Below are 25,122 nucleotides of genomic sequence, written 5' to 3'. Positions count from 1 at the left end.
GAGGGGAAAGGGGAAAGGACAGGGACTGAAGTCTTACCTACTGCTGTTCTCTTTATAGTGAAGGCAGTGGATACTGCTGCCACTGCTGTAGCAGTGTTCGCTGGTGGGAGACAGTAGCCCTGTGGCCTGGGTTCTCTAGGAGCTAACCGTGATGCCCTGGTAACTGTTGGATGCAGGACTGTACCTGCTCTGGCAGATTCTCAGGGGGGAGCAGAGTTCTGCTTGTCCCTCTCACACCCCATTCCCTGGATATGCTGGGTGTGGGACTCCTATTGCTGGGCAGGGCAGGGCAGGGCAGGGCTGCCTCTGTTGTGGCAAGGATTCCCAGGGGAGGAGTGATTCTGGCACCCCCTCAACAGTTGGCACCTGGGCCTGGTGCCCTGCTCATTAATTTCCATAGAAGCAATATGGTGACTTTCCCCACACTTGTGTATTCAAAGAGAAACACAAAATGGCAGTTTATGCTACATGTTAGCACATCCAAAATCCCATAAGGAGTACATAATTAAGTGCTTTGTTGGACTAATTTCTAAAGTCTAGTAATCTGAAAGGTTACTTTATTTTAAATGATGTGCTGTAAGGGGGAAATGGAAGACTTCTGAAAAACCATCTAATAAGTAATGTAAACTGGGAAGGACATAAGAAACTTTTTAATACATTGCCACCTGTGAAGAACCTCATAGGTTTTGGTGGGGGGGGGGTTTGTTTGTTTTTTTATTTTATTTTTTTAACTCTTTCACTCTACAGTGCACTATGATTGAGATTCTATTCTACTTATTTGGCATCTACGTGGACTTATGTGCTTAAGTGCAATTCCATTCCACCTTGTTCAAGTTCTTGAAAATGTATCAATAACCCTACTTTTATAGCATGCTCTCAACTGACCCTTAAGATTAAGCCACAAAAAAGCAGAGGAGGATGACCCACGCATCTTTTGTATTAACACTTCTTCAGCGATTTGGGTATGGTGAAATAGAAATGTACATAGGCACTTAAGTCTACTTCTTCTTTTCTCCAGTTTCCTCCCAAGGCTCTGGTTTGTCTTTCTTATTTTGAAGAAATTTCACAGAAGATAACATGAATTCAGTTCACTCAAAACCATTTTAAATCAATCAACTGATCAATAACGTGTGACTTATCTTAAAAGTGTAAGAAGAATCTTTAAAATTCCAGAAGCGTTTGGTTCCCAAATTTTCCATTAGAGGTTTTCTTCCTAGAACCTATGGCATGCTAAGTAAAAAGCAATAAAATATGTAATGTTTTTCTTATGTCATCATAGCATAGCTCTTGTTGCTCTGTTTACACTTCCTCTAAACATTCACCAGTATATGGCTCTTCTTTTCCCCTCTAGAAGTCTATAATTTATGGAAGGGTTTGATGTAGCCTTCAGAAAATAGAAAGAAAGCAACGTCACCTTTCCCTTTGAACAGCTTTGAATTACTTCCCTGTAATCATTACTGCAGATTAATGCCATCAAAGAGCAGTTCTGCAGCAGATAAAATGAACAGCTTCTGATAAATATATCATTATAGCAAATCATACCAAGTAGGGTTTCTTTCCTTCACTTTCAAAATGTACAAATGATTTTTTCCCCTTTAAATTTTAAATATTTTAGTAGCAACCAAGGACAGCCTCAAAGTCAGTATGAGAGTCTTCAAGGCACTGTGTTCCTGTAGTCAAGAAAAAACACTGGCTTGCAAGTTGAATTGTTGTTCCCTACTCCCAAATTGAAAGGGAACTCATTATAAGTTTTTTTTTTTTGTTTTGTTTTTAAGACCTTTCTTTAAGAAAATTTTGGGTACATTATTGTTGTCTGAAGCAAATACTCTCTATCATTTCTTTTACAGCATGCCATCCTCACTTGAATGTAAGGACTGATTGCATTTAAGTTGGATCCTGGCTTGCACAGTAAAAAATGAAAAAAAAGAGTAGGGATCACAAAACTTCTCCCAAAGACAAAATCTTCTGTGGGCACATCTACACACGCAATTGGTGCCCAAACACCTCACTGTGCAGTAAAATACTGAGCAGTAAGCTTTTCCTAGACTAATTGAGACTAATTAGGCTAATTTACTGTGCAGTAGTTTATGAGCACAGTTACTTGGTGACATTTTACTGCACAGTAGATTAATCTGCTGCTCAGTGAAGCATCTCATGTAGATGCACCCTCTCTGTAGCACAGTGTGCTTTATGTTGCACTCAGTGTTCTGTCCATTAAACAATGAATGACTTGCAAGAAAGACAGGGCATACTCCTGGAAGGTGTTCAAATACTGCATCGATGAAGGCTATAGTAAACCTGAATGAAGTGTCTATATTTCACTAGGCTGTGTCAGAGAGAGATCCTCAAGATAACTCTGAAAAGACTACTTTAAGTACTGGAAACATCATAGCTGCAAAAGTGTAGTTCTCAGCTCGGCCTAATTAGTCCTTCTAGCTAGCTCAAATACATTTCACCATATTGTGCACATCTTAAACTAATCTCAATAAGATTTTGTCTGTGGGCAGAAAAGAGAGTGAAAAGGACACTGATACTGAGGAGAGGTGAAAGAGCAGTCTGATCAAGAAGCCTGTTGAAACCAAAAGAAATGCATTGCATTGGACATTTAAGATGAAGGGGAAGGTATGTTGGAAAGGAATGAAATATTGTGCCTGGCTTTTTGAGACAGGGGTTATCTGATATAGTTACTTGTGATGCTAGGGGAGAGGACTTGATGACCAGGGAGATTCCTTCCAGCCCTGTGTTCATAACTGTAACATTTTGAAACTCTCTTCCCTATCATTTTCTCATGTTTTTTTTCTTTTTGTCTCCTATCACTACTTTGTTTTTTCTCATATAATAGAGATCAGCCTAATATACTGAGTGAGCCTCCATTCATTTATACTGATGCCAGGTACAAAAATACTTTTCAGAACCTAAGCACAGTATATTGCGCCACATTTTTGAGCTGCAACAATAGTGTGGCAGCAATTAAACAACATTTAATGATATATTATAGTACCACAGTAGTTTTATACTTTCAGCCAAAACACCTATTTGCACTCATTCAGGTGTCCCTTGAGATATCTTCCTTTAGAACTGAAATACATTCTAGCTCAGTCCACAAGACAGTTCAATTAAAATTTTCATTAAAATCCCTTCTGCCATTTTTTAACCTGGCATATTGTGAATCAAAGTATGCTCTGAAAAAAAAAATGCTCTGTGCTCTGAGCACACCAGTCTCTCACCTACATGGGCAGGTAGTCAGGTATGCAGCAGGGCTATGCATTGGCCAGGCACATCCAGGTTTTATGTGCATACAAAAGTTCCAGAAACACCACAAAGTGGTGAACGGGGGAGATGGACAATAACCCACCCCTGTTACAGAATCATGGAAAATTAGGGTTGGAAGGGATCTCAGGAGGTCACCTAGTCCAAACCTTTGCTCAAAGCAGGACCATCCCCAACTAGATCATTCCAGCCAGGGCTTTGTCGAGACAAGCCTTAAAAACTTCTAAAGATGGAGACTCTATCACGTTTCTAGGTAACCTGTCCCAGTGCATCACCACCCTTCTAGTGAGAAGTCTTCTCTTCTGCAAATTAAATAAACCCAGTTCCTTCAGCCTCTCCTCAGAAGCCAGGTGCCCCAGCCCCTGATCCATTTTCATTGCCTTCCATTGGGTCCAAAACTAGACACAGGACTCCAGATGTGGCCTCACCAATGCAGAATAGAGTGGAATAATTACTTCCCTTGATCTGCTGGCAATGTTCCTACTAATGCAGCCTAGTATGTTGTTAGCCTTCTTGGCAACAAGGTCACATTACTGACTCATCTATTTATTGTTAACTGTAACCCACAATTGCTTTTCTGCAGAGCTGTTGCTTAGTGAGTTAGTCCTCAGGTTGAACCAGTGCATGGGATTCTTCCATCTTAAGTGCAGATCTTTGCACTTGTCCTTATTGAACCTCATGAGATTTCTTTTAGCCCAATCCTCCAATTTGTCTAGGTCACTCTGAATCCTAGATCTACCCTCCAGTGTATCTACTACACCCCCAGCTTGGTGTCATCCATGAACTTGTTAATGGTGAAATCCATCCCATTTTCCAGATTGTTAATGAAGATATTGAACAAAACCAACCCCAACCCTGTGTGAGGCCCAGGACCAACCCCTGGGGCACTCTACTTGATAACAGCTGCCAGCTAGACACTGAGTCATTGATTACCACCTGTTGAGCCCAACAATCCAGCCAGTTTTCCTCAGCTTGCTTGCAAGAATGCTGTGGGAGAGCATATCAAATGTCTTGTTAAAGTCAAGGTATGCCACATTCACTGCTTTCCCCACATCCACAGAACCAGTCATCTCATCATAGAAGGTAGTCAGGTTGGTCATGAAAGACTTGCCCTTGATGAATCTATTCTTACTGTTCCTAATCACCTTCTTCTTCATGTGCTTAGAAATGGATTTTTTGAGGACCTGCTCCATTTTGAATTTTTCCGGGACCTGAAGTGAGGTTGACTGGTCTGCAGTTCCTTGAATCCTCCTTTTTCCTTTTCTTAAAGATGGGCACTATATTCGCCCTTTTCCAATCATCCAGGACCTCCCCTGATTGCCTTGAATTTTCAAGGATAGTGGCCAGCAGATCTGCAATCACATAGCCCTGATAACTGACTGGTTAAGGCAAGAGTGGGTAAATTACGGCATGTGGGCTGGATTCAGCCCACTATTTGATTGAATCCAGCCTGTGGCTGCCCCCAAAGCAATCTGCGTGGGGCTGAGCCTCACCTACTCCTGTATGGGGCAGCCCACACTGTGCTCCCACCCACACCTTCCTGTGGTTTCACCTCCTTCTGCTCCTGCCCCTGACACTCTTCTCTGAGTGGTGGAAAGGGAAAGCTGCAAACAGGAGGTTCCAGCTCCAGCTCCCTGCTGCCTTCCATCCACTTGGTCGCCTGCAAGTGCCTGCTCATTGTAAGGGGTGGGCAAAGGAGGAGCCACTGGAGGTGGGAGAAAAACTGAGCAACACCTGGGAGACTGCAGCTGCATTGGGAGTAGCCCCACTGGGAAGCTGTGTGTTCTGGCTGAGGCCAAGATGGGGGTCGGTGGGTGTGTACTGCAGAGACAGCTCTGGGCTGGGAGGGGGTAGGGTGTTGACAACACCTGCACCACCCCAGGCAAGCTCTGCTGCATGCACTCCCTTCCCTCTCTCCTCCCTCCCTGCACCCTAGGATCTAGTATGCAGGCAGATTGCCCCACATGCACATACATTCCCTCACCCCCCACAATATAAAAAAGTAAGACTATTTTGAGTTATTATGCAGTTGCCTCTATATACACTACTAAAAATAAAGTAAATTCAGACAAAAATTATTTTTTGAAATAAAATTAAAATATGTTAGAATAGATGTTTGATTTTTAGTATATGATTTGTGAAGTATTTCCCATCCCTGGGTTAGGGCATATACCCAGGCATTTGAAGACCCAAGTTCTTTGCTTGCCCAAAGTGATTTGCACCTATATCTCTGACTTCCCAGAACAGCGCTTAGTTCACCACAGCTTAGGTTCAAAGCAGAAACATTGTACTTTGCATCATTCGATGGAAAGCAGTTCAGTAGGGAAGTTTCTGCTCCACTGTGAGAGAGGATCCAGGCTAGAACCTAGGACCTTTATCATTTTCAAGCAGTAATTATTACACTAGTTACCCTCCTCCAGTTCATATGCTTTCTCAGCGTCTCTAGTTCAGTAACATACTGATCTATACTTTCTCTTGTTGTTGCACATAACAAATCTATGTCTTTCAATGACATTATTACATTCACCTGCTTATTTTGACCTTCTGTAAAGGTAAAAGTGTTATAAACAGACAGGGCCTCTTCCTTTACAATATCTGGCCCTCTGACCACTAGGTGCCACTTAAACCTTGGTCTGAATGTCCTCCAGTTCTCTGCTATATTGTCTGACAGGAGAAAGGCAGGTGCAGGTTGCAACACCTCCATGACTAATTGTCCTTAGGCTATAACTGTGCAGAAAGATCACTTGCACCAGCCCTTGTTCTTCCATGTAGCTGCATTACTCCACTTGCTCTCAGGTTCCAACTTCTTTCAAGTTCTGTCTCATTTGCAGCTCCTAATGCCAGGTAGTACTCACTGGGTGTGTCTACATGAGACGCTAAATGTGCAGTAAATTAATTCTACTGTTCATTAGTGCATCATAGCAAAAGTCATGCCAAAACGCTTTTTGAGCATGTATTGAAAAGGCATGCGCCAGTAGCACTGTGCGGTATCGCTGGTTTCTGTGCATTACAGGTACTAAACTTATTGTGCAGTAACTACGATGCATTAAGGCATGTGTAGATGCACCCACCATGTTCAATAAACACAGACATATGTGAATGAGAAGAACGAAAAAATGGACTTTATTATGGAACAGTAAGCAGGAGTGGATTGAGGGGTTGCACTGATACACTTGCACTCCCACTTTGATTCTTGGTCCACCCAAACTTTAAAAATAACTGCCTGGCAGTGGCAGCTGCATTTCTAGTTAGGCCGTGCTAAGGGAGTCAATTGACTTCATGGCTACTTGATCCCTTCTAAACTCTTCATTCCATAGGTGTTAACAACCCTCTCTTCTTTTTTAATGGTCATGATGATCCACTATCCTTCATTCTGCAATTCTGCTGTCTGTTAGCTGCTCCTGGTAATGAAGTTCCTATTTCACAGCCCTCATTCTAATGAAGTTATATTTGATTTTGATTCAATATTAAACTGAATAATAAAGCCCTAGGGCCATAGCATGTTAGTAAACCTTCTAGTTTATTTTTAACTGGAGAAAATATGTGTTATTTTATATGCAATGATGCACCACACCATCCACAGCCCTCTTCAAAATTCTAGATCTTCCCGTAGCAGTAAGCAACTTCTACAGAACATTGGTCTCTAGCTAACTAACTAACTATTACTACTTAACTGAGAGACCATCTCTCAACTCCCATCTCCCTCAGTCTCCTGTTAGTGAGTAGCTCTAATTTATAACTTCTATCACTACAGGAGCCCTAGAGCCTAGGTCTCCAGGTTAAGTGACCTAGCCATTTGGCTATTAGGGCTATCCCAGGAGGTAGTGCCCTTCTGGAATCTAAGTTCTGCTAGCCATGAGTTTCTGGCAGGCCTTTTGTGGCTTTGATGAAGATACTTGTCCACAGTGGGTACATGTATGTAGTCACATAAATACCCAGACAGTGCGTAGCTTATTGAACATGCTCAGTCTACACAGTCTATGCTTATGCATCTGCACTGAAGGGGAAGAAGTTTTGTCTTCTGTGGAGAAGTGCCAAAATACCACCTCTCATAATTAGAAAGGTTCCATTTAGGTGCATAAAGGGAACAAAGGTTCCCACCCATAATATTAGATGCAAGGAAATTAAGATCTGTATTTGGGTAATTTGCAAGCAGAAAATGAGGATGAAGTCACTTATTAACTTACTTTTGAATTACATTCTGTTCCATTTCTCTTTTCAGCAAGAGATGGAGTTTGCTTTATCACCTTATGAAAATGTGTAAGTGAAGCCATTTAATCAAATGCTTTAAAGGATGCTGGCCACTTGGCTTGTAGTCTACATACAAAGTTGTAACTGGCCCAAACACCCATCTCTTCTCCTATTGGTTTATGTAAGAAAATCCATTATTACTCCACTCAGTTATTAACGTGTATCAAATACACAGACTGAAAGTTTGGAGGCTGGTCAGAGCAGCCTTAAAAAAGTCTTCCTGTCCATTACGCTGAATCTGAAATCCAAGCAGACCACGGTCTTAGGTTGTTTATCAATTCAAGCTGGCCACAATTACTTAAGGAACTGCCAGGATCGTGTATTTGGCAGTTTGAAGCAGGTGATGGGCAGCAGAAGAAAAGGAAAGTTTCCAAATGGTGCAGAGTATGCAGTATCATAGACATGGAGAACATAGATTCATAGACATTAGGGCTGGAAGGGACCTCGGAAGATCATCGAGTCCAGCCCCCTGCCCAAAGGGCAGGAAGTCAGCTGGGGTCATAGGATCCCAGCAAGATAAGCATCCAGTTTGCTCTTGAAGGTGTTCAATGTAGGCACTTGAACCACCTCCGGTGGCAGGCTGTTCCAGACCTTGGGGGCTCGGACAGTAAAGAAATTCTTCCTTATGTCCAGCCTGAAACGGTCTTGTAGTAGTTTATGACCATTCGACCTAGTCGTCATCCCTTGGGGTGCTCTGGTGAACAAACGTTCCCCCAGATACTGGTGGTCACCCCTGATAAACTTATAGGTGGCCACCAGATCACCCCTGAGCCTGCGCTTTTCCAGGCTAAAGAGCCCCAGGGCTCTCAGCCTGTCATCGTAGGGTCTGCTTCCCTGACCTCTGATCATGTGCGTGGCTCTTCTCTGGACTCTCTCAAGCTTCTCCACATCCTTTTTGAATTGTGGAGCCCAAAACTGGATGCAGTACTCCAGCTGCGGCCTCACTAAGGCCGAGTACAAGGGGAGAATGATGTCCCTGGATTTGCTTGAGAAGCATCTATGGATGCAAGCCAGCGTTTTGGTCACTTTATTAGCCACAGCATCACACTGAAGGCTCATGTTCATCTTGTGGTCAAGGATGATCCCCAAGTCTCTTTCTTGCATAGTGCTAGCCAACATAGCACTGCCGAGCCTATAAGGATGCTGCGGGTTTTTCTTCCCAAGGTGGAGAACCTTGCATTTATCGGCGTTGAACACCATCAGATTCTCATCTGCCCACTTGCTGAGCCTGTCCAGGTCAGCCTGGATCACCTGCCTGTCTTCTGGTGTGGATGCTTTTCCCCAAAGTTTGGTGTCATCAGCGAACTTGGCCAGTCCGCTTCTGACTCCAGTGTCCACATCATTAATGAAGATGTTGAACAGTATGGGTCCAAGGACAGAGCCTTGGGGGACCCCACTGGTCACAGGACACCACGATGAGTGACTTCTATCAATTACTACCCTCTGGGTCCAACCCCGGAGCCAGTTTTCCAGCCAGTGGATCATGGAGGACCCAAGGCGACAATTGGCCAGTTTCTCTAAGAGGTGATCATGGGAAACCAGATCAAAGGCTTTTTTGAAGTCAAGATATATGACACCAATCTCTTCTCCTTTGTCCAGGTGATAGGTCACCTGGTCGTAGAAGGAAATGAGATTGGTCAAGCAAGACCTACCAACAACAAACCCATGCTGGCTATCCCTTAAGATGTTGGTGTCGGCCAGTCCATTAAGGATGGCCTCTTTAATAAACTTTTCTAAGATCTTCCCCGGGATAGAAGTCAGGCTAATGGGCCTATAGTTAGCCGGATCCACTTTCCTCCCTTTCTTGAAGATAGGCACCACATTGGCCTTCTTCCAGTCTTTGGGCACTACACGAGAGCGCCAAGAGTTTTCAAAGATCCGTGCTAGAGGCTGGGCTATGATCCTCGCCAGCTCCTTGAGTACCCTGGGGTGAAGATTGTCAGGGCCGGCTGACTTGAAGGTATCTAGATTCTCAAGATGTTCCTTCATGAAGTCAGCATCAATGGAGGGCAGGGGATCACCCTCACCCAGACTTCCCTGTCCCGTAGTGGGCATGGGCGTCCCACGGGACTGATGAAAGACCGACACAAAGTATCTATTTAATAGGTTGGCTTTTTCCTGGGCGTCAGTTGTCAGTTGCCCCTGGTTCAGCAGGGGTCCAATGTTGCCTCTGCTTTTCCTCTGGCTCCCCACATATCTGAAAAAGAACTTTTTATTGTCCTTCATGCTCAAAGCTAGTTGGAGTTCAGAGAGGCCAAGGAAAAAGTATCCATCCAGATGGTGAGAAGGGCCTTTTATCATGGTGTTTGCATACTCCCATATACTTACCTCTCCCCATGGCACCTTTTTCCAGTCTTACTTATGCAATTGCCTTTCTGATGGTAGCAAAACATCCAGCAATATCTCAAAATTCAGTAGGCTGAATGCTCCTGTGGTTCAAAATGCTTTTAAAATTGATTTATATTTAAATCTAAAATCTATTTGATTTTTGTCTTATTTTTGTTTCATTAAAAGAAAAACTAAACTGAGGCAAACAAAGCTGGAAATAACTTGCACATTCCTATTCAGATAAACATGGAGGAAAATACAAGGGGAAACATAAAAAAAGGCATTCTGAAGAAGACTTTTCTGAGAATTAAACATACCATATTTTTCTACATACAACATACATTTTTCCTTAAAATCAGCCCCAAAATACATGTGCATATTTTAAGTGGGAAAGCTGTTTTCTTCACTTGAAAAGAAGCAAGCCTGGGGACACTGTGCTGGCATGCAGCTACCAGGATGGAAGAGTCCTATGCAGATATGACTGTAGGAGGGTGCAGGGCCCAGGGAAATCAGCCTGTGTGAGGCCCCTTTAACGCTGTGAGGGATGGAGCTATGGCCACTCTGCTGGCTCAGTGGGGGCACCTAAAGTGCAGGACTTGGGGTGGTGGCCCCAATTTCCACCCCCCCCCAAAGGACGACCCTGGTTCTGTGCTAATCCTCTCATAGTTGTAGCTATTGCCTGAGCACTACAGTTTGTGCCTGAAATAGCAAGTGAGATGCTGGGAGTATCTTGATGAGGTTTGTGATGTGAAAGCAACACTTTATGTACAAGAACTTATACAAAGAACTACTTATAGTACAGAACTAACAGTCTTGCCACTATCCTTGCAAGTCTGGGGCCTAACTGTGTGACACAAAGTCCTCCTGCAAATACAGTGTCCTGAAAGTGTGGCATCCTAGGAGACAGTGAAGGTGAGGCAGCTGGCACCAAGAACTTCCTGATGGTAATCACTAGGGCTGTGCAAAGCTTTGGTTGCTGATTCAATTTGGAGGAGATTTGGCCCAATTCAGCAGCTGAATCTCCGAATTGGGAGACCAATAAAAAAATCTGAATCAATTCAGAAAATATTCAGAGAGATTCAGGCAGTCCCTGCTCACTGCTGCAGGGAGCTGGAGCCAGACTCTGTGCTGGTAAGTAGGGGGCGGGGGGGGGCTTTTTTTTAAAAGTACTGCAATGCTGGGTCCGGGTGGGGCAGCCATTGATGGGGCTGGGAGAACAGGTGGGGGGATGGGGCCAAATCCATTCGGGACAGTGATTCAAATCACCAAATCGAATCACTGTCCCCTGACTCGGCTGAATCCGAATCCATAGTGGATACTAGCTGCTTTCCACAGGCCTAGTAAGCAGCTTAATTTTGAAAACTAAGTCAGCTTCAGCTGATTTAAACTACTGATTTCATTAAAGCCATGCTGACTTCTACTAGCTCCAGATCTTATCTGTTTCTCCTGGTCGCTATGTTGTCCTTGATGCAGACATTAGTTTTTGCCAAAGCCTTCCACCCAGTTAACTTCTGTAGACCCTTACATGGATTAGCAGTGCTTTACGCTCATCCACACACATACTCTGCAGATGCTAAGTGATAGCAGTGGCTCGACTTGCTAACCTTTTCTGGAGTAAGACTCTCCCCACAGTGCCTTACCTAATGGGCATGTGGGAGTTTACTTTGCCTAAATGGCATAAATATTCTTGCCCATAATCTGTCAGTTTACTTCTCTGGTATTTACAACTTCATTATTTGTGAACATTCATATGAAGAACTATTTTAGTCACAGAGTCCTAACTACAAGCAAAGATGTAAATACTAGCAAAAATTAAATATTTGTAAAATGCACTTATGATCATTATATTAGCTAACACAATAGAGTTATTGAGCAGTTAAGAATGTGTGTGGGAAATATTCTGAACAAGAAAAGATCTGCTTCTTTTTATTGTGCTTAGAGCATCCAATCAGGAGTGCAAATAACCTGATACCACTTATGCAATTATTTCTTATATAAGTGGCAGTAATCACGACAATAACCATCTAGTTATTTGTCATGAACAATAAGTGCAAATATTTGGATGTATGAATCTAGCCAGATTATAGAGGAACCACAGTTGTTTTTGCACAGTGCTTTTTTAGAAAAAAAACCTTAAATAACTAACACACTTTGACATATCATGACATGATTTACAAGATTTGTGGGTATAACAAAGGGTCACTTCATCAGACAAATAATCACAAGTGAAAAATATTTGAGCAACACTAGTCAAAACTCTGGCACTGATCCATGGAAGACTTATTTCTATTCTTAACTCTACACACAGTTTTCAACAAGACTTGTCATGATGTGAACATTTACAGTGGGTAAAATTAAGTGTAGTCTTTGCAGGTTTGGAAAGAACTAACATGTCTGAGGCACCATTTTAAGAAAGTAATAATACAACAAACATTATATAATATGATACTATCCATGAGGCCAGGAGCCCTGTGGCCTGGAGGGATGGAATAAAAACAAGAGAAATAATTCAGAGATTATTTATTTATAAGCAATTTTCCTTTCTACTGGCTGACTGTGTGTTTTGCTTTGCTTCTTCCTTCTGTCTATTCATTTATTTTCTTTCCTGTGAATTGAAGAGGTTTTTAAGTCTCTGTAGAAGCTGAACTGGTCCCTTTTCTTATTGGCTTGAAAGTTTTTAGAATAGGGGTCAATCAGAGTAAAATAATTGTAATAGCTAATGATTGTAGAGAGAATTGCATCTTTACATTATTACTTTTGAGCAGTAGCTGTTCAGTCATTACAGAAAGCGAACAAAAAGATTGTGGAGAACTGTTAACTTGTGTTATTCTGAAGTCAGGCAGAAGGGAGGGCAGAGTGTCACCTTAGAGCACCTTTACATGTGCTCTGTGGCTGAGGGGTACTTTAATTAGAGCAGCTCTTGGGAGCCGCTCTAGTTAAAGCACCCACAATGTCTCATGTATTCAGTGTCCCGTACTTCAAATTGGTGGCAGGGACATTTTAACTAAAGGTTGTTTCACAAGTATTAGTTAAAGCACCCCTGCCACCATTTTTAAGTTCAGGGACACTGAATAAAATGAAATGTTGAGGCTGCTGGAGCATGCTAATTAGCAAGCTCCAGCAGACTTGATTAATCAGTTTGCTTTAACACATGCTAATTAGCATGTGTCAAAGCAGGCGTCGGGTACTTATATAGGTGCCCTTAGGTACTAACTGATTCACTGAGGAATGAGCTTTCAAGGCAACAGGATCCACCCATGACTTGTTCATTGTAGGTTTCTAACTTCTTTCTGGCAATGGCCATTACTAGATATTTTAGAGGCAAGCGGCAGGATCTCTTGATTCAAGAATAAAGGAGTAACCAGTCCAGGGAAAATATATTATTAACCCACATCAGATAGTGGCATAAAACAGGACAGTTTATATCTCTTCTAATTTTTTTACCTATTTTGTGTAATAGTAGATGTTGTCCTTAAAATATATATATATTTTTTGAATGCTACTAAGGGCTTGAAGAGGTCTTCAAGCTGACTTCATATTTGGTAGAAAGATTTCAATTATAAATTTATCATCCTGATTTCAAACCCTTCTTCAATGATTCCTCTCTAAACAGACACAGGCATGTGTAAAGCATGTGTAATATTAGTACAGAAAATTTTCAAATTTGAGAAAAAACTGAACATATATGCTTCAACAATATACAGTTTTTCCACACTGAAATTACCCTATCTGGCAAGCAGGATATGCAATAAGGATGCTACCTGACTTTGCCCTTTGATGGCTCAGATCCTCTGTGGGTGATTATCTGTATGTCTTTTAAGAAAGGTTGTGAATATTGTGAATTATGTAGAGTTTTGTGCTCCAGTGTTTATTGAATTACATGGTATTCTGGGAAATGTTTAGAGGGGAAAAGAGATCCATACACCTGACATTTTATCTTATTGACAAAAAGAGCAAACATATAATTTTTATTTTAGGCTGGCAGGACACTGGGACAGAACTAATGGTTTTATGGTCAACAGAGCAAATGTAGGATACAAAAGGTAGTGGATTCCCATAGGTCCATCACAACTTAATGGCTTAGAAACTGTGGAAGCTTTATGATAGGTGTAACTAATACGATGTGCCTTAAAACTGCTTCTTTACTGAACATTGGCACGGGTACTCAGGATTTCAGAGCTGTTAGGAAATCTGCAGTAAACAAAACATATAAACTCCTAAGTAAGGAGAATTTACTATAGTCAAGGAATATATGGAAAATCCACTTTGTGAACAACAGGCCAGAAGAGAGAGGAAAATGAATAATTTATAGATAAAGCAATGATGATAAAATCCATTTCCTCTATGAGACATGCAAATAAATGCAGTTATACAGTCACTGAAAAGAACTGTCCAGGCACGTTAAGAGAACCTCACATTTGGATGCCATGTTGGTGTATATCAGGTTGTGAAATATACAGCACACAGGCCAAATCCAGCTTGCATAGCCATGTCATCCACAGAGACCCTGGAGAGGCTGGGAATTCAGTGGCAGGACCCACAGCTGAATTCCATGTGCAAACAGTACAAACATGTTTCAGTGACTGCAAGGCCAGCAAAAACTATGTTAGTCTCCTTGACTTCCTTAGCTGTCATGATGGTGACTTAGAAACCCACAATAGTTAATATTGCTGCCACCTATCCTGCCACCAGAGATCCATCCAGATCTGGTCACAAGGTTTTGTAATAGAAGGACCCAAGGTCAATATGTGGCCCAGGGGGATAGGCAAGGAAATCTGATACGTCTGGCTTAGTAGCTGTTGTTCAGATTCCATTATCAGTAGATTATGCTGGTATGGCCTCATTTTCAAATATGATCATCTAAACTGAAACTTTAAATTGAAGATCCTCAACAATTTTAAGGCCAGGTAAAAGAATAAAGTTCTGGGAAGCAGAGCAAAATGAGGTCACCTGAAACAAAATGAAATGTGAGGGGTTTTTTCCTACCAATAGTCTGTTCCTTTAACAATGGGACTATTCAAATACTTTTGAATAAAAAAATAAATATATATATGCACTAGCTGTCACCATTCATAACCATCATATAAATACCCTCTGTATTTACCCAGGTAGCTCAATCCTTTGTCTATAGAGATCTTAAAATCTTCAGGGACAGCATAGCTTAGTTTAGAAGTCCCACAGTTACCATCAAAGTAACAGCATTCATTATCAATATAGTTTTGAGTTGATGTGCCAGGTATAGCCATGCAATTTAGCTCCTCACTCTTTATAAGTCTTTTGCATCTGTTTTACTCATTTTAATTTTGGGGTGATTTGTACTGCCAGTTAAAATTATAATTGTATTTTATATTAGTTCAGGGTTTCTTGGGGTAAAATGCAATGAAAACACACTGAGCATATAATTAAATTACGGATTATAACTATCTATGTTTTTCTGAATGTGATGCCACAGTGAGATTGTAAATCTCCTATAAATTTCTCTGTACGTTTTCTTCTTTTTGTATTTGGCTTTGCTTTAACATTTTTTTGTCATTTTGTTTTTGCAGATGTGTGGCATGCATATTTCTGTAACAGTGTGAAAGAGGGCAAAAGGCATACTTTTTCTTTGAATAATAATGAGATCTTTCAGTTATTTCCTTAATTTATTATCCTCCCTCAAGTATTCTTCTAACGTTTTTACTGACATTTTTCAAGAAGACATAATGAGTCCAAATTCCATGGGCTCTGAGGATAGACAGAGCAAGATATTGAATTTTCCCTCCTGGGTATTTTACCTACATGTCCCATTGTGTAATTTAATTTATTGATCCTATCTGCAACTCTTGCACAGCCCTAAATGACACCTCTTCCTCCATGATAGTTACTTAGGGCACCTATACATGTACCTGATGCTTACTCCATCACGTGCTAATTAGCATGATTAATTGAGTCTGCTAGAACATACTAATTAGCATGCTCCAGCAATTTTGGCATCTTGTGTATTCAGCATCCCTGCACTTCAAAATGGCAGTGTTGTCCCCAAACAACGGTGAGTTCGTGCCCGGTGTGCTTGTGCGAATAAACACACAGGGTTGAAGGATCCAACTTAATCTTTATTTCTGCGCAGAAAGTGGTGCTTGGCAATCATTCGCAAAGCAAGCACACCCACCCCAGTGGGCATCAGCCTTATATAGCTACGTAACAGGTTAAACTTGCTGATGTGATGAAATGTGTAGCAAGCCCAGCAAGTAACCCCCCTTTTCCAACTCCACCCCCAAGTAACCCCCCTTCCAACCTTCCCCGGGACCTTGTTGATACAGCTTTTCCTTCTAGCGAGGCCAGCAGTTAAGCAACTAAGCAACAAGCGATCTCCCCCAGCCTAAACAACCTACTCTATGCCCTTGGTTAGATAAAATACTTTTTCAAAACATACAAAGCTGTTCCTAGGAAAAAACTAGTGAAAAGTTCAGAGGTACTCATCAAATCCCCCCTTCGAGGCTATGATCCTAGGAAATAGGATCATAGTCCTCGACCATCTTTCTCATCTCCAGAAATCTCTTCACTCCCTCCCGATTGTTTTGGATCGGGTTTGTAACTGATGATTTTACAAACATCACGCGGTGAACGGGGGAAGAAATTGATTTCTTGAGTATCTCACAACACATTGGCACACACTGTACCCCACAGCAAATCATCAAGAAAATACACATACTTGCCACAACAATAGGAAAAATTTGCTTAAGCCATGAAAAATTAGGAAGCCAAGGAGTAAGCCATGAGAAGTGGAACCCTTCCCCTTGCTTAATGTGGGACAGAACTTTTTTTAACTTCTGCACTTTTGACTCTATCAACTCGGAGTTATCTGTCAAATTAAAACAACACGTTCCCTCGAACTCTTCACATCCGTGGTTACGCCTCAGCAACAGGTAATCTATGGCTGCTCTATTTTGCAGAGTAGCTCCTCTTGGTTCTTTCATTTCAATATTGAGGGCAGCTAGGGCCTGTGAAGTTGTATTTAGGCCCTTTGCCAGGGCACAGGCCACCTTACCAAGCTGCCCCTCAGCATCCACTACTAGGCCTGGCACCCCTACTAGGAAAACTGCTAAGGACACTACCTCGGCCTCACTCAGGAGGTTTATGTCACTATCACAGGATTTATCTAGCACCTTCGAACCTCTCCGGTGATGCTTACTAGAGATTTTAGGCATACCTGGTAGCCAGACAGTCAACCGGCCTAGAGCACGAGGGCCTCCTGTGGCATTGGCTGGGATATATGAATAGGCAGTCTTCCCACAAAGGAGGAACCACCCCCGGGGTAATATAACATGAATGTAGTTGCAAGATACATTAGTCATGTCTGAGCAATTGAAAATTTTCGTTTCTTTGGTTAGGCTTTTGTAAGCTTGGGTACAGTTCACAAAATTGGTACAGCTGGTGTTACCAGGGGAGGTGACTGTCAACAAATCTATTTCAAAGGTACTAGCGTTTCTTTCTGTGGTAATGGTTCCCCACATGGAGTTGTTAGTGTAATTGATTGGACCTCCTATTCCCCCAGATGTGAACCAAGTCTGATTCTGGAGTGCTTCCATTGGAGTGGGCACCCCTATAAGGCATGACGTGAAAATATCATCAACTGATATTCCACCTGCCAAACAAAAATGAGTGACATTTAATACGTCCTTTGCCAAATGAACCCACACATTTTGACTCTTCTTGAACCTTTGATGCACCAACCCCTTAGACTCTAGAAACATTATACCTATGCAAAGAACTACTTTCCACATGGTTGACGTTTAAACAGAAATTTAAGTCCTTCTACTGACTCTGCTGTCCAACGGTGTCCGTTTGTGTCGGCTTCCGGTGTGACACTCTCAGCAACTTCTCCTGCAGGTGGTACTTCTGGTGCGGCCTTCACCCGGGTGTAGTGTATCCACGGTTTTACCCCCTGAACTTTCACTGCAGCGTGAGTGGTGAGAATCACAGGATACGGTCCCTTCCACCTGGGCTGAAGTGGCTCGTCTTTCCACGTCCAGACCAGTACCTTGTCTCCAATCTGGAACTTGTGGACTGGTGTATCTAGAGGGAGTGGAAGTCGTTCCTGGACATACCTGTGGAGAGAAGACAATACAGCAGACAAAGAATACAAATAATCTTTTACTCAACCTTCCCCTTTTACATGCATTTGACTCCCGTGCGTCACCACTGGATTCTTAGGATACGGCTTGCCATATATTAATTCAAATGGAGTAACTCCCAATTTAGCTCTAGGGGCTATGCACACTCTAAGCAAGGCAAGAGGCAGAGCTTCGGGCCATTTCAACTGAGTTTCCTGGCAAAGTTTAGTCAGCTGTCTTTTTAGAGTCTGATTCATTCGTTCCACCTGTCCACTTGACTGCGGTCTCCATGCTGTGTGAAGGTCCCATTGTATCCCCAGAGCCCGGGAAACTGCCTGGGTCACTTCTGACACAAAGTGTGGCCCTCGATCCGAAGCTAATCCCTCTGGGATTTTGAATCATGGAATCATTTCTTTTAGCATTACCCGGACCACTTCTTTTGCTTGGTTGGTTCGGCACGGGAAGGCCTCAGTCCATCCAGTCAGAGTGTCCACGAGCACTAACAGGTATTTGTAGTGTCCCTTCCTGGGAACTTCAGAGAAATCTATCTGTCAATATTCTCCTGCTAATAGTCCTTGCCTTCCTGCTCCTGGCAGAGGTTTGGGGGAAATCTTAGGATTGTTGGCACAACAGACAGGGCATCTACGCACTATTTGTTCTGCTGTTTTTCTCATCTTAGGTCCCACTACAATTCTTTGGAGACCTTGGGTCATGGCGTCAGCTCCCATATGGGTGCTCTGGTGGTACTCTTGGAGCACTTTGCTAAGAATCAGTTTTGGCATCAGGACTTGTCCCTCAGGCAAAACCCACCATCCATCTTGTTGTTCTTTGCTTCCCAATTTCTCTGCGAGTTGGTTCTCTTTTTTTAGTATATTTGGGAGGTTCCTCAGGTAACACTACCTGAGGCATCAATGCCAACATTTGAGTCTCCTGAACTTGTCCTCTAGCTGCCTTCTTTTCCGCAGCATCTGCTTGTTGATTTTCTTTAATAACGTCAGCATCTCCCTTTTGATGGGCCTTATAGTGCACCACAGCTACCTCTAGTGGTTCCATCATGGCTTCAAGTAGTTTCAGGATTTCTGTTCCATGCTTTACTGAGCTTTTACTTGCCGTTAAGAGTCCTCTCTCTTTCCATATAGCTCCGTGGGCGTGTAAGACTCCAAAGGTGTACTTCGAATCCGTGTATATAGTGGCTATCTTTCCTTTTGCCAAATGGAGAGCTCGGGTCAGCGCAATAAGCTCAGCTCTCTGTGCAGAGGTATTTGGAGGCAAGGCGTTTGCTTCCACGGTATCCCATGATGTAACCACGGCGTATCCCGCCTTTCGGGTTCCATTGTCCATGAAGCTGCTTCCATCTGTGTAGAATTCAAGGTCTGCATTAGGTAGTGGGGCATCTTTAAGATCCGGCCAGCTAGCATACACACTCTCAATAGTTTCAATGCAATGATGCTGTAATCCTTCGTCCTGTTCCAATGGCATCAACGTAGCTGGGTTCAGGGTACTAGAGGTTTGCAACTGGATATCTCCTTGATCCAGGAGAGTCGCCTGGTACTTAGCCATTCGTCCAGGGGAAAGCCAGGTTCCCCCCTTTGCATTCATCACTGCCAGCACTGAATGTGGGGTATACACAGTCATTGGTTGTCCTAAAGTAAGTTTCTTAGATTCCTTTACCAGCATAGTGGTAGCTGCCACTGCTCGCAGGCAGGCCGGCCATCCCAAACTAGTGGGATCCAATTGTTTGGAGAAGTAGGCCACTGCTCTTCTCCAGCTACCTAAGTACTGGGTCAGCACTCCTGATGCTACTCCTTGGCGTTCATGTACATAAAGTTGAAATGGTTTACTCAGATTGGGTAGGCCCAGGGCCAGTGCTGTCATAAGGGCCTGTTTGATAGTGTCAAAGCTCTTTCGGCATTCTGCCGTCCATTGCAAATCTCCCTCACTACCAGTAGTGGCCTCATAAAGAGCCTTGGCTATTAGTCCAAAATTGGGGATCCAGATCCGGCAGAATCCTGCCATACCTAAAAAGCCTCACAACTGTCTCTTGGTCTTTGGGACTGCCATCTGACAGATGGCCTCTTTTCTTTCAGGGCCCAACATCCTCTGGCCTTGTGAGATGTCAAATCCCAAATATCGTACTTTTTTTCCTGTTATTTGGACTTTCTTTCGAGATACCCTGTAACCGACCTGTCCCAGGAAGTTTAGTAAACTTACTGTCAGCAGGTGGCACTCTTCCCTCGTTTTTGTTGCAATTAACAAATCGTCCACATACTGTAACAGGGTTCCTGATGTCCCTTTGTCCCACTTCTGAAGGTCGGTACTTAAGGCAGTGCTGAAAATAGTGGGACTGTTCTTAAAACCCTGAGGCAAAACTGTCCAGCACAATTGGGTTTTTCTCCTAGTATTCGGGTCTTCCCACTCGAATGCAAAAATCTCTTTTTTGCTTTTTGGGATGCAAAAGAAGGCATCTTTCAGGTCCAGGACTGTAAACCACTGTTTCTCTGCAGAAAAAGTAGCCAGCAAAGTATAAGGGTCCTGCACCACCGGATGGAGGGTCACAGTGACCTTGTTCACGGCTCTGAGGTCCTGTACAAAACGATACTCATTACTGTGGGGTTTTTTTACAGGCAAAATGGGGGAATTGAAAGATGATTGACACTCCCGAAGCAAACAATGTTTAAGGAATCTCTTTATCAATGGTTCCAGGCCTTTCCAAGCTTCTATTTTCAATCGATACTGTGGCACCCTGGGCGGGGTAATTCCCGGCTTTAAATCAATGCTTACAGGGGTAGCCAGTTTGGCTCTTCCTGGCTTCTCTCCCACCCATACCCATGGTACTACAGTGTCTTCTTCTTCGGGGGGAATTCTCCCTTCCTCCCCCTCCTGCAATAGGAGACACATCTGAGCTTTCCAGGCTTCCTCAGTTGGTATCTTCATAGTAATTTTCCCCTCTGAAAAGGTCAATTGGGCCTGCAATTTGCACAGCAAATCCCTCCCAAACAAAGGTATGGGGCACTCAGGCATATACAGGAACTGATGAGACACTTTCTTTCCTCCCAATTTGCATTCCATGGGTGGCACCAAAGGACGATACATCCGCTGGCCAGTGGCTCCAATTATGGGGATCTTGGTTTTTGATAACGGTCCTTTAAAATTGGTTACAACTGAATGCGTGGCTCCACTATCTACTAGAAAGTCAATAAGTTCTCCCCCTACTTGCATTTTAACCAGGGGCTCGTCGGGGGAGACAGAGATTACTTCAGTGTCAGCCCACGGTCCCCATCACTCCTGGTCAGAACCATCCAACATCAACAATCTTTCTTCCTCCTCTCGTCTCTTCTTCTCCCTCTTGGGGCACTCATTTTTCCAATGCCTTTCCTGCTTGCAAACAGCGCACTGATTAGGTCCCAACCTGGGACCCTGGCTGTAGCCTCCCGGAGCATAGCCCACGCCTCCTCTATGCCCTCTACTTCTCCTGCCCCGTCCTCTACTCCTCTGATCTACAATTGCCGCTGCCAACAATGATGCTTGTAACGACGCCTGTGCCTTCATTCTCTTATCTTCCCTTTTCTCCTTAACCTGATCTCTGTTGGAGTATACTTTATAAGCAATCTCAATCATTTGGCTGATGCTCATTCCAGCTGCTCCTTCAGTCTTCTGTAGTTTTCTTCTAATATCTGGGGCTGACTGTCCTATAAACAGTGTGTTAAACATCTTGGCATTTCTGGCAGCTCCAGATCTAAATCCGTCCACTGTCTGGCTGCCTCGCATAACCTCCCATAAAAACTGGATGGATCCTCCTTCGGACCCTGCCGCACTTCATACAATTTAGACAAATTTTTCTGCTTGGGGATAGCCTCCCGGAGAGCAGCCAGCACAAACTCCTGATACAGCTCTAACTCCCTCCGGCCCCCTCGGGTGTTGGGATCCCAGTCTTGATTTTTCTTAGGGCAAAGTTCATCTACATCACCGGCTGGGTGACGCTGCTGTGCTATCATGCGTGCTTTCTCTAAGACCAACCTCTTTTCTTCTGGAGTCAGAAGAGCGGCCAGTAAGGCCTGAATATCTATCCAGTTTGGTTGGTGGGTGAGGAAAATAGTAGAGAACAACTGGGCCATTGCCTCCGGATTCTGGCGATATTGGCCCACAGACTGTTTCCAATTTATCAAGTCTGCCGTGCTGAATGGCACATGGACAAAAACTGGTTCACCCTCAGGACCCACCGCTTGTCGTAAAGGGGCCTGAACTACTGGTTGGGCCCCTGATCGTAAGCGACTCGCCACAGGGCTAAACGCCCCATCTCTTACAGTCCCCTCTACCACCAGATTGCTACCATCCGCATCCGCTGGACCCGGGGACGGCAACCCAAGGCTGTCAGGGGAGGTGGGGGATGACGGACTGGACGAGCCAGCCGGGAGTCCCTGACAAGCCGTTACAAGTGCAGTGAAAGTCCCCTGTGGTGACGCATGGCTCACAGGATGAGATGGGGGAGCCATGGGAGCAATTAGCAACTGCACATCTTCCTCCTCCGGCTCCTTTGGACATACTGTGGTGACCCCCCGTAAAGCCATTACCCCACTTCCCCTAAATATCCCACACAACTTTTGTGTAACCTCATCCCTATACAAAGTCATATATGCCTCTACATAAAGCATCTCATCCCACTTCCCTTGGCACCTACAAAACAACTGGAACTGCAAGATTGTGTTATAATCCAAAGACCCATTCTCCGGCCAGGCTGCACCATCCGCAAGTTGGTACTGTGGCCAAGATGTATTGCAATACCGAATCATCTGTTGTTTTGTCATAGGGTCACTTCCAAACTTTGGCCAGTTTTTCAAAATGCATCCTAAGGGGCTGCAGGGTGGAATCTTAGACTGGTTACTTCCCATTATCCAACTACCAGATGGTGACCGCCACTCAGCCTCAGAACCAAACTGATTAAAGAGAGTTCACGGGGCTGCCACCCGATCTCACTCGCCTAGGGTATCTATACGGTCGGAACTTTCAAAGCCGTCTCTTTCCCAACCTGCCCAAAATATGGAAAGAAGTACTCACCAGTCCGTTGAAACCTCCCTCGCCCCACCTGATTAAGTTGGTCCTTCGAGTGTTGCGCCATTGTGCCCCTCCCCGACTCCGTCAGGCAACCAGGAAACGGTCAGACCTCCGATGAATAAGGTCAGTGGTGCCTGGCCCTCGTGCCATCCACAGTTGTTGCCAGAGCCGAAGAGGTGGACTGGGCAAGGCAGTCAGCTAGGGTCCCATCTGGGGTGCCAGAAATTGTTGTCCCCAAACAACAGTGAGTTCGTGCCTGGTGCGCTTGTGCCAATAAACACACAGGGTTGAAGGATCCAACTTAATCCTTATTTCTGCGCAGAAAGTGGTGCTTGGCAATCATTCACAAAGCAAGCACACCCACCCCAGTGGGCATCAGCCTTATATAGCTACGTAACAGGTTAAACTTGCTGATGTGATGAAATGTGTAGCAAGCCCAGCAAGTAACCCCCCTTTTCCAACTCCACCCCCAAGTAACCCCCCTTCCAACCTTCCCCGGGACCTTGTTGATACAGCTTTTCCTTCTAGCGAGGCCAGCAGTTAAGCAACTAAGCAACAAGCGATCTCCCCCAGCCTAAACAACCTACTCTATGCCCTTGGTTAGATAAAATACTTTTTCAAAACATACAAAGCTGTTCCTAGGAAAAAACTAGTGAAAAGTTCAGAGGTACTCATCAGCAGGGCAGAGCTTTAACTAAAGCTCATTCAACAAGCTTTAGTTAAAGCGCCCCTGCTGCCATTTTGAACCATGGGATGATGAATAGATGAGATACTGCAAGTACTTTAACTGGTGCCCACCCCCACCCCCACACCCCAGAGCACATGCAAAAACACCCTTCAATATTTAGAGGGGAGCATGTATAAAAGGTTTGAGGCCAAGACTGGGGGTTATCTTAAGGATGGAAGGTTCAATATAACTGCAAATTGTTATCCTTTCCTTAAACACAAAACATCACACAAATTGTGTAAATCTATTTCTTTCTATTGATTTCAGTATGTGCTAATTGTTTCTACTTTTTCTTTAAAAAACTTTATAACAAGTTTTGGTCTTCTGATGAAATAAAACATTCTTCAGGATTGCTGGTTCTGGGCCTGGGCCTCAGGCAGGGACAACATGAGTTCAAGGCTACCTATGGCCTCTGCTACTTCATGGCTAGGGGCAGGCATTCAAAAAGCCTAAGCCCAAATTGATTCAACTTTTGCAGGTTAGCCTAACTTGGCTAGGCTGAACCGGTTGGAAACTGGACATTCTCTCTGGACTGAGGAAATGCAGGCACATGCCTGCAGTGGCTCAAGCTATAAGCTAGGGAGAGTTGGGGAGGGCTCATTTCCCTTCCCTTGCACAGAGTTGAGCTGGGGGGGGCATGACCAGGCCCCAGCAGGACTTTATCATTAGGGAGATCTGCCAGTACCATCCCAGACTGTTCCCTGCTGGCTGCTCAAGGGGTGGGAGTGCTGTCAGCCCCCAGGCCCTTGCTAACACTCTGAGGCAAGGGAAGGGGGTGTATGCAGTGCATGTATCTGATGATACGGAGCTTTTCAATCTCCCTCCCTGCTTGTCAGACTGTTTGCAGCAAACTGACAGGTGAGCAAGGTAGCCCAGAGCTGATAAGAGTCTTTTTCACCCAATTAGCAAAACAATAGCCTCTTTCCCATTACTACAAACTCTTCTTAAACAGCGTACCAGGGTGACCTGTTGATTACCTCTAAAAGCCCTGTTCTGTCTGCCTGCCTGTCCCAATGAAATTGGAGAGAGACACAAACAGACACCTTTTGGCATTAGCTAGCATACCATATGCCTAGGGTCCATGGGGCTGGGGTCTGTGCTGTGGGAGATGGGAGGGAGGAAGGGGGGATTTCCTACTTGAGCAGCGAGGTGGGGTAGGGCAGGGGGAAGTCAGCAGACCCTGCTGTGTCTGCAGTCTCTGCTGGAGCTTTATACAGCACTAACTAGCATACCACATGCTGGCTATGGTCTGTGGTGCAGGAGAGAGGAGGAAGGGATCCCTGCTTAAGCAGCAAATGGTGAGAGGGGAGGTGGAGGGGGGCATGGGGAAGCCAGAAGACCCTTTTGTGTCTATTTTGTGTAATAGCTGGTGTGCCAGGTATAGCCAAGTTTCCCCAAATA

At 44.0% G+C, this 25,122-nt stretch overlaps 1 protein-coding gene across 1 annotated transcript; it reads right to left on the bottom strand.

Annotated features, from left to right (window-relative positions):
• Nucleotides 1-16,121: 16,121 nt before the first annotated feature.
• On the bottom strand, nucleotides 16,122-23,458 carry LOC132244603 (syncytin-A-like). The gene is made up of 2 exons (XM_059716307.1): nucleotides 22,998-23,458; nucleotides 16,122-17,936 (listed from the first exon to the last, which is right to left on the bottom strand). Exon 2 carries the CDS (start codon nucleotides 17,610-17,612, stop codon nucleotides 16,335-16,337), a length of 1,278 nt encoding a protein of 425 aa, XP_059572290.1. The 5' UTR covers nucleotides 17,613-17,936; nucleotides 22,998-23,458; the 3' UTR covers nucleotides 16,122-16,334.
• Nucleotides 23,459-25,122: the final 1,664 nt, after the last annotated feature.

Source organism: Alligator mississippiensis, chromosome 1, assembly GCF_030867095.1.
Source record: "Alligator mississippiensis isolate rAllMis1 chromosome 1, rAllMis1, whole genome shotgun sequence".
In the NCBI taxonomy this organism is placed as follows: Eukaryota; Metazoa; Chordata; order Crocodylia; family Alligatoridae; genus Alligator; species Alligator mississippiensis.
The sequence above is the reverse complement of the archived record's forward strand: the minus strand, read 5'-3'. Positions and strand labels throughout refer to the sequence as shown.